Genomic DNA, 10,818 nt, shown 5'->3' on the forward strand with positions numbered 1-10,818 from the left:
GCAATACATACAATACAATTACATATATATATATACATATATATATATATACACACATATACACATGTACAACATATACTCAAATACACATAAACATATCCATTATATAAACATATGCACATATGCAACACGTTCGCACATACAAGATTAATATATATACACATACATATACATACACATACATTGTTATCATATAGACCACATGTCGAGGACGTTAGCATGCTTGGCGATGTTTTGAGACGATAGAGACAAACACACACACATACACATACGTACACACACACATACACATACGTACACACACACATACAGAAACACACACAAGCACAGGCTGCTGTGAAGGAGAATCCCAGATCAATAAGCGTGGATGATAGCTGTGTTGTGTTGCTGTGTGTTGTAATATTTTGATGTTAAATTTTATTATGAATTTTGGCTCTGTATGTTAAAGATTTATTTGATGATGACCTCGATTTAATTTAATCTACAAATTTTTTTTATTTATATTTTATATTTCTTAAATTTTTTTAAAAAAGTTTAAAAAAATGAACTGACTATTTTACATTTTTATAATGTAATTAGCAACAATCAAACTGTAATTTTTAGCTTGCGATGTAGTAAAATTAAAATGTAACAGTTTGAAAAGTCATACATTAATTTTCACCGTTAAAACTTAATTAATTTATTGTAATTGTTAATCGTAGATTATACAAACTTAGGAAAATAAAATTAATTAACATAATATACCCAATGAAGTTTTTGAAAAGATTATCAAGATCAGACAAAGATATAAACTCGAGGTTAGAGGTGAACTTTTATATAATTAAAGAATAAATATGTGAAAATGTAGCAATAATCATGATGTTATCGAAAGAAATTGAGATAATAAAGATAAATAAACGAACCTTAACAAATTTTGACAAAATTTTAAATGAAATGAAATAGTGAAACTGTGGAATTAAAATTTTGCATCAGAATTAACTGCTAGCTTTATATTTTCAATCACGATGTTTTTTTTCCAGTAGCACAACAACAAACTCCACCCAGTTTCCGTACAGCGTTGAAGACCACAACAACAACAATGTTTTGGACCAGCTACAATTCGTTTACACGCCAGTGCTAAGGTTAAGGTCAACTATTAAATTATGCTAATTTGAGGGACGTATTTTAGTTTATGAATGAATAGATAAAACATATTAGAAATAAATAGAAACATTTTATACATTGCTAGCATCGGATCTAGGTGGTTTCCTGTCACATTTCCAGATGTAAACATTTTTTAAATTTTGACCCTCGTCAAAGTTGTCTTGATCTACCCCTATTTATTGCCATAATTATTGCAAGTTCATTTTCCAACTATGTTTGACATTATTTGATTCAGGATCCAACAAGCCTGGAGGAGATATAGGGAGAGTCAACTCGTTTCAACTGATGACACGCCACAGCCTGACTTCCAATGTTTCAAGAACCCAATCAACTACTGCACATCTTCATCAGTTTATAACAGGTTTCAACAGTACCACAAGGAGCAGCTGGACAACAGACTCTACTACTCGCAAGATATAAGGAACAACAACGTCGACTACAACTACAATGAGATGTCAACAGATTCGCCATTGAGATTCAGTAATAAAAATTATTTAAAGAATCTTAGTAGCTCAAACAGTTCATCCCAATTTCAAATCGAATCAGATCCCAACTCGTTTGCATCGGATTATTCAGAAGTGAATGACACTTTAAAAGATCAACTGGCTAATGTGCATATCCTTTCAAATGATTCTTTGACTTACATCTCTTCCAACAATGAAAGTTTAATCTCTGTTCACCAAAAAAATTTGGATAACAACATTAATAATTTGCACCAAAAACCACAAGAGAACAGTGAAGATGACATCAACATTCAGAAGCAAGTCCGCAAAACTAATCTACTTAGTTTGGCCCAGGAGTTTGCTGCACTCAAAAAAATGAACTCTTATGCTCTTCCCTTTGACTTGCATCATGACAGATACAAGGACCTCAACTCACTGAGTGATACAGCATCTGAACCGGATGATGCAGCAATGAGCGATGCCACAATGACGACGGCATCCAATGTTTCCATTAACCACAATGCAACTCCCGGCATTCAGTCCACTAAATCACTTCCTTTCAGTAACTTCTATGACGACTCCAATGAATACGTTAAAAATGTCAATGATGAATATGTGGCCAGCACGAATAATGATGAAAATAATACCGTCAACAATGTTCCAGATGTTGTAAAGGTCGAACCGAAGATTGCATACAATACAATGTCATCATCACAGTCAGGTACTCTCTCTGCATCGTCGTCATCATCAGTGGTTGGAACCGTTATAACCATTACAAATAGCACGTTTATATCATCATCTTCATCATCTCTACATACTTACAAACAATCCGATCAAGATGTTCAAAGACAATGGGTTGATATAACCGTTTGAGTTTTTTTCAGTTTACATTAATCTACATGTGCTGATATATCGACGCGTATTTTTGATAATATTCTGTCCAATGTTTTATCTAATTAGCAATCATATCTTATTTTGTTGCCACTGCCGTTAAATTACGCTCATTTATTTTATCTAATCTGCTCTGTGATGGTAGATGTTAATTACTCATTGATAAATTGTTAATGATTTTGTGAGCATATCATCTATCTCTAAATGTTTTTTTATGTTTGTTTGTTTGTTCCTGTGTGTGTGTGTGTGTGTGTGCTGCTTGCATTTAAAAAATTATTGAAATTATTTTTAAATGAAATTTTTTAAGCATAGCCAATCAACGAGGATATTTTTTTAGTATCTGGTGTATTTTCTTAAAAAGACATTTCTGTTTCCCACCTATTCGTTCCTATTAAACAGTAATAACTGTAGTATTGATTAAAAATGTTTACATTTTACAACTTATTCACAACATCATAATCTCTATGCACTGAAATCATAAAAATTATGATTATAATTACTGCTTCTAAATCAAAAACTTCCTAAACTTTAAGTCAAATCTTCAACCAATGGCAGTCGCAGTTGAGTAACAGAGAGGAAATAAGGAAGAAGTTGGCATTCAAACTTGATGAGGATGAGTCGAATGAACAAACGTCTGGTCTGTTCTATTTGAACGAAACAGCAACTGATCTGGATAACGTAAAGGATAAGTGTGAAACGATTTCATCCAGACCTGATATCATTCCATCTATCATGGTATCTTGCTAATCTTTTATCAGTTTCATGTGTTGTTTATTTGTGTTCTACAAAGCCTAGCTAGATAATATAATATTTAATATTGAATCTCGTTACAAATTGCTTTTAAATTATTATTTATAGAACAAATAATTTTCTAAAAAAAAACAGTCAACGAGTGATGATAGCATAACAAGGAGCAAACAACATGATGAAGACTTTTTCTCTAAACAGGCTCGTCTGCAAACAGAAGCCAAGATGGCTCTGGCTCAGGTATTTAATTCAAAATATTCGAGTCTTTTACCATCTCTTCATTCTTTGTGTCATTTTTGTTTTTATATATTTAAACGAAAAATAAATAAGTTAATTTCTAATTTGTATAAGTTGAATTTCTTTGCTTTTAGATTATTTCATTATAAATATCCTTTAAACTTCATCCATTTTCCACATTCTGCGCTATCACAACCAGGTCAGACCAATGGCCCACATGCAGTTGCAGTTAGAGAAACAAAAAGTAACCAAATCTCCGCTCGCTGACATAGTTTGTTCTTATATAAATTTTTTTCATTTTTATGTATATTCACGTAGCTGAGTTGTGTACGTTTTCAGGCATATGTTGCGTTTTGAGTCAGCATTGTTATTGATTGAATTCGTGGTTGAACGAAAATTAAACTAAACAGAAATTATACTTACTATAATTATACTCTACTAAAAAATTACCAAACTCTTGACCGATCTACCTATATCATTGATTAAAATGTTTTACCGCAATTCGTTTGTTTATTTTTCAATATTTCTCATTTTCTCTCTCTTTCACCTTGATGAGTTAATCGTCAAAATATTGTTCAACGAGTTTCAAAATGTTTGGCAGGTTGGTATGCCAGGTTATTGCGATGGCAAACAAATACATTTGAACGTTCAGCTGATGAACAACATGAACATTGCTCAGTTGCAGGTTGTAGTTAATGACCTGCACGCAAGAATCGAAGGTCAGATATTCTTACCAGCCTCATCAAATAATTATGTAGTTATTTAATAACATGTTACTGCTTCCTTTGTTAAATGACTTACAAGTAATGGATAATTGATTGCCCTGCAGAGCTGAATATTGAACTAATGCAGCAACTAGTGTCTCGAGATGATTTGCACATGGCACAGGATTCCATGCTTATTGACATCGAAGACCTCACGGGGTTGGTTTTGACAACTTATGTAACTTTATTTATTAAGCATATTTTACTTTTAGTCAATCAGTAATGTTAAATAATCCCTTCCCGTAAAATGAAACAGTTAATTTTAAAATGAAAAAACGCCATTTTGTTAGACGGGCCCAAGAGTTTGCTGCACGGGTAAACAAAAAAATTGAATCAAGCAAGTATATCTGATTCTCGTCTCGACGTTTGGACGCGTGTCTACTTGAAACTAGTTTAATGTTCCTGCTAAGACCGTGTCTCTTTTTGTTTCACTTTATTTGCACACTTTAATTAAAACTTCAATGTCAGCAAATTAAATCGTTTGTAAATTTTTTAAATATTTTTAAAAATTTGGAATTTTAGTGATTAAGAGTTTACATGTTTGCTTTGACTGTATCTAATTGTTTTGTGTTCAACAGCCATCAACCACATTCAGATTTACATTCAATCATATGTGTGTTTTCAAATCAGTTTAATTCATATGACTCTACTATTGACATTTAGATGTTCCTACAAACGCCCGCTAATTATGAATCCGTTGTATATGTATATATACATACAGTATATTAGACAAATATTAATACGTTAGTCCGCTCTATTTCACTAATAAAAAATAATTTCCTATGACTGCCAAAATATAGATCTGAATTAACGCCATTGTATGGTTTTTGTTTAATCTCTTTTTATAACGGTGCATCTTCATACTCATGACAGACTGGCGCTCTACGCATTTAGTCGAAGTAAATTGCATTATACCCTTGAGAGTGTGTTGGTCAGGTTTTTCATAACTGGCTTGTGAGGACATTGAGGAGTAAAGTATGCGCGATATAGAATAAATTTTTCTGTGTGCAACAATGTGTGTCGAACAATTTATATTTATACCATACGCGTGCATGTTATCCAGACTGCCAGCACAACTAGTGTAGACAGAATGAAGCTTGCAAGGGCTAATCACATAACAAACCTATATTAGACGTAGAAACATTTTTGTTATAATTTATTTGAGCTACTTACTTGATTGACGTGGCACGAGCGGAATCACCGTAAGACGTTCTACTTTTTCATCAGTTCAACCTTTTTGTACAAGTCTTTTCCTTTATAACACTTTTCATGTTAATATGTCGTTGCTTTTTGTTTCAAGTACATTTGTTAATATGTAACGCACTGTGATACCATTTTCATGGCATGCCTATTAGTTAGACCGTGTTAAGATATGTTGCTTGATGTTGCATTAGCATTGTGATTTGTGCATTGTATATATCTACTTACTATGCGTTTATATTTATATGTACGTTTACTTTTTATTCGTACATCGAAATTTATTAAACTATTTTAGGTTAATTTCGAATCGGTTTTTTAAATTCTTCATATTAAACCTGTTGTTACAAATTATGGACTTTACTGTTACAAGATTTTGCAATATTACACGCTCAACATTGAAAAACACGATTCATTATTTAGTTTTTCATTGTAAGCATTATTTATGGTAAATTAATTTTTCACAATCCGGCAACATTATCACTGTAGAATAAAACATGGATCGTGATCCCATAAAAATTGGGATTCAAGTAGGATAACATTTCATAACATTTAATAACAAATAATATTAGCTCATTTTTACGTTTAAGCTTTCATCGTTCAAGTGGTTTGCTATGTTTTTTTAAACTGTTTTCAATATTAAGTGTTTTGAATTCCTTTTAAGCATTCTAACATAACGCAATGAAAACATTTGTAAATATTCTTTTTATCTAGTAAAATTGTGAGCCAACAATGACTGGCTGGCATCATTGAATTGTTTTACTTCAATTTTTTAGTGCAATTTTTAAAAAATTCCAGATTTATCATTAAAGCAGGGGCCCATTTATAAAAAGATTTGTTTTTCAAATTTTCAGTTGCTTAATTTAACGTAAAATAATCATTGAGCAGTTTACTTCATATCAACTATTTTTTCCTTATTGTCATCTTAATTGCATTCTTAACTGCATTCTCATCTATTCTTTTTTGCATACGAATTATTAGTATTTATTGATTTATTTTTGTTAAATAAATTGTATTTTGGAAAAAAGAATTATAATAGTTATTAATTACAATAATAACAACAATAAAAATAAGATTATATCTATTAAAACACACACTGCATGTTTATAAATAAAAAAATTTAATTATGAATTTTATTTTATTTATTTATTACAAAAAACGACATCAACAAAAAAACATTGATTTATTGACAATCATTATGTACAAAATAGACGTTAAATATTCACAATTGATTGATTAATTGATCGATTAATTGATTGATTTCAAATGATTTAAACTGCAACTTCACTAATCAATTAGTTAATTAATTTACCTTTTAACCATCTTACCCCCACCGGTTTCAACGTTTTTCAAATCAGATTGTAATTTCTGGATCATCCCTTAAAAGAAAACGAAAAAAATTGCTAGATTATATTAATTAATTTTGAAAAAAAGTGCTAAATTGGTTAGCTGAGCTGTATATTTTCACAGTTAAATGACATTTTAAGTACAGAAATTGAAATTTGCACATTCACACTATTTGCAGCCCTTCTAACGATTTCTTACCAAATTGTAATAAGCAAAACTGTTTCTGTAGAATTTTTAAAATGAAAAGAGTACAAACGCATCAAACCATTCAATTAAAAAAAACAACTTAATTGAGTAACAACTGTAGTATATACAATGATACTTACTTGATTGTAGATTGATGACATGCTCAAGAATTCCAAATACATTGCTGTGGGAAATCTTGGCCTTTTCCTGAATAACTCTTAATTCTAATGAAGATTTATTTAAAAAAATTTATTTTTCAACACTATTTTTAATTCAACAAGCGTAATTAACTGCAATACAAAATGTGCCGAAATCACCGACAAATTTAAAATGACTTTTCAATTATTTGACAACCCTAACCAAACAAATAAAACAATGATCATTTTAATGTGTGGTGTGTTGCAAAACTAAATTAACGACGAATAGAACAGCTGTATAGAAGAAAGAAATTAATTTCAAACCATGTACAAGTTCGGTAGGATCTGAATTGATGTTGAAGTCCAAGACTACCTCTCGTTTTTTGTCCAGAATCAACCTCAGGCCATCTTTAATAAGACGTATAAATGGACTAAAATGATTAATGCTATTCCGTGTTAAGTGAATACACGATTCAGAAGAAATAAACTGAAAAAAATATGGAAAAATTGTCAGAAATTCTTGCCTTAAACTTTTTACAATTTATTAAAAATGATTAAAATATATTATTATCTTACCTCTCCTTAGCTCTCGTTCTCAAAATGAATTTATTTGTCATAAATTATTTGTCAGCTTATTTAAAAAATTTCTGTTAAAACTAAAGATGTAATTTAAATTTAAACCGATTAAAAGTGATGAAAGAATAAAAATAATAATTCAACAGTTACGAACTGTTACTAAGGCAGGCAGCAATGGATGGCGCCACATCAAACACCTCCACTTTGACCGTGTTTTCATTCAGATGATATTTGTTGAAATTATTATTATTATTATTTTTATTATTATTGTTGTTGTGGCCTTTATTAATCACATTACAATCGAAATTTTTTATATTTTTGTTGGAGCTTGGTATTGAAAACTCATTCAACGACATCCTTCTATCTCTACTTGTCAAGAGAATTGAATTGTCAAAAACGTCGTCGTCCTCATAATCAACATAATTATTTTTCTCTTTAGAGCTAATTTTTCCAGCAATAAAAAAGTTTTGATCAATGATATGCCTGTTGCTGTCGTCAGGTGTGCTTGTGAGGTGCCTGGACTGCTTCCTTCAGTAGTAATATTAGTATTACATTACTAACCCTAACCATAACCCTAACCCTACATAAGATATCATTATGGATATAAATATGTCATCTCATATCTAGAGGAAAATGTATATGAATGGTTAACTAATATGAAAATGTTAGTTATGTTCTTAATATCCAAAAATACATTTTTAGCAAACATAAATTTACACATATATGATTCATATCACTATCAACCTAAGACAATTTTCAATTGAAATACATGCACTGCACATTGATCAATGTTCATCTTCACAAGAATATCACGTGAATACTAACTTTTTGAAGTAATATTGTAAAGTGTCGTCATAATCTTCAGTGCCTCTAAAGACATGGTTGTAACTTGCTCTGTTTCTACCTTTCTTAGCTTGAACATTGTGCTTATTCATGTTGTCACCTCTACAAGTTTCATGAACGTTGATCACATTTCTATAACTTGTTTCATCGTGTTGATGGCATTTGATTGTTTCAGTGCTATCATCTTTAGTAACATTACTCAATCTGCCTGCATTGGTGTCATCATTTAGAATGGGATGTGTAGTTGGAACTCTTTTATTGGTGGAATAATTTGTACCCCATGTCGGTTCAATGGTTGTTGGCGGATTGACCGTGCTGTCGTTGGTTTGCATCTTTTCAAGACCATCTATCAATTCAGAAACAAACTGAAGTAGACTCGGGTTCAAATTGTTGTAAGACGAAGTAACATCTGCAGGCACTTTTTTGTTCTTTATTCCAGTTTCATAATTGTTGTTGACATCTGGTTTAGAACTTGTTAATTTATCTGCAAAAAAATAATTCTACAAATTTTTTAGGATGATCAAAAATTTTTGAACTGGCAATACAAAAATTGTAAATAAATTTATATAATTCTGAAACTAGGCAGATTGAGAATGATTAATTAGCTATTATTTCACTCAAAACTAATCTTGGTTGCAACTGGCAACTGATAAATTTTAGTCTATAGTTAAATATAAAGTTGAAACGTGAAAATAAAAGTTAATTACTATTTAAATTGTTTTCCTTGCTGGCATATTTTTGGTATCCAGTGGAAAGCCTGTAGTTGTTGAGATCGATGACAGGATAGTTGTTCATAGAAGGTAACTGAAGTGCTGGATTCTGCAGATGACACTTTCTGCTTTGTCGAAATGTTTTAGATGTATGATGTTCAGGAGATGAATTTGAAGATGTCAGTTCTGAATTATCCCTACTGTGACATTTCCTGTGAGATCGTTGATGATGCTGACTACCATATGTTCGAGATCTGTGAAATGTTCTACTTTCTGTGGTGTTCTCAAGGAAGTTATTTGAACTATTATTGCCAATCTTATCACTGTGATAATATTTCAACCATCTTTCAACATTTTCAGTGGAATAACGTTTTGAAGAATTTTTTGATCTTATGAGTGTAACATTGTTGTTGCCATCCAACTCAGGCAAATCTGGTATTTTCAACTCCTTAGCTGGTGTTTTTATTATAGGCTGTTTGATTTCAGCAACATTGTTATTACTGCTTAATGTTGCATCATTTTTATTGATGATTTTATCAACATTGCATTCAGCTTTTTCAAGCATGCAACTATTTTTATTAACTGTAGGCAAAGTGTTTAAATTGCCTTTACTGAGGTATCTTCTGAATTTAAACCAAGTTTTCTGTAGACCTGACACCTTTGTGTTGTCATGTTCTTTCTGTTTGTTGTCATCATTTCTGAAAGTTTCAGTTGAAGCTTTCAGATTCATTTCAATATTCTCATTTTCTGGTTCTTTAGTGCTATCTTTGAAAACCGAAGCGGCGGTGCTTATATTTGGTGGTTCATAATCAGATGACAGAGTATCAACCTGGTTTAAGCATCGTATTTGCCGGCGTTTCATGTCTTTCAATTTGAAGAGTACTTCGACCGTCAACTAATTCCAATCTATTTTATTCTGAGATAACAATTCAAACGCTAACAAATGGCAGAAGATTTAACACTAACTGGTCCAGTTATTATTGAACTTTCCAATTGAATAATCACAATTTATTTTATTTTATTAATTATATAATTTTAAATATTAAAACTGTTAGTTGTCTAAAAAACTTGAAGAGAAATATTGATTTGATTTACACACACAAATACAAAAAATAATAATTCTACAATGATTATTAATTATTTTTTAGTTTAAATAAACTTTTGATATTCCTGAATGACAAAATAGCGAAAATTGCAATAAAAATACACCTAAAAAACTTCACAAGAACTTATTGTTAAAACGAAATCGTAAACAACCGAAAGCGCAAAGATTTCCCGCCATAATTTTATTGAAGTAGATCTGCTTTGAAATGGAAAAGTTAATTTTGCATATTGTTCTGGGTCTCAAAATGTTAAATATAAACCAGGGTTAAATGATGTTTAACTTCTGTATAAATGTAACTCCATATCATCAAATGATTTAAATTCTGTCTGAAGAAACTCTCTTTATCTTACGTATTGATGAACTAAACTTTTCATGAAGATGACTTTCATTCAACATAGGAGTTTAACGGGAAAACTTATATTCTTTTTGTTCTGCGTTGAATAAAATTGAACATTCTGAAGAACCGAACAATTTGGGAAAGCTTATTGGCCA

At 30.9% G+C, this 10,818-nt stretch overlaps 2 protein-coding genes across 2 annotated transcripts; one reads left to right on the forward strand and one right to left on the reverse strand.

Moving 5' to 3' along the window:
* Positions 1-202: 202 nt before the first annotated feature.
* HELRODRAFT_188645 (hypothetical protein) lies at positions 203-4,576 on the forward strand (the record flags this gene model as incomplete). The annotated part of the gene is made up of 10 exons (XM_009021432.1): positions 203-213; positions 702-804; positions 1,045-1,121; positions 1,379-2,261; positions 3,033-3,212; positions 3,363-3,464; positions 3,661-3,732; positions 4,063-4,180; positions 4,291-4,384; positions 4,516-4,576. The coding sequence occupies 10 exons, from the start codon at positions 203-205 to the stop codon at positions 4,574-4,576; spliced, it is 1,701 nt and encodes a 566-aa protein (XP_009019680.1).
* Positions 4,577-4,979: 403 nt separating this feature from the next.
* Positions 4,980-10,083, reverse strand: HELRODRAFT_161523 (hypothetical protein; the record flags this gene model as incomplete). The annotated part of the gene is made up of 7 exons (XM_009021433.1): positions 4,980-5,226; positions 6,735-6,801; positions 7,096-7,179; positions 7,417-7,500; positions 7,823-8,196; positions 8,494-8,995; positions 9,219-10,083. 7 exons carry the CDS (start codon positions 10,081-10,083, stop codon positions 4,980-4,982), a joined length of 2,223 nt encoding a protein of 740 aa, XP_009019681.1.
* Positions 10,084-10,818: the final 735 nt, after the last annotated feature.

This window comes from Helobdella robusta (genome assembly GCF_000326865.2).
Source record: "Helobdella robusta unplaced genomic scaffold HELROscaffold_3, whole genome shotgun sequence".
Classification (NCBI taxonomy): Eukaryota; Metazoa; Annelida; class Clitellata; order Rhynchobdellida; family Glossiphoniidae; genus Helobdella; species Helobdella robusta.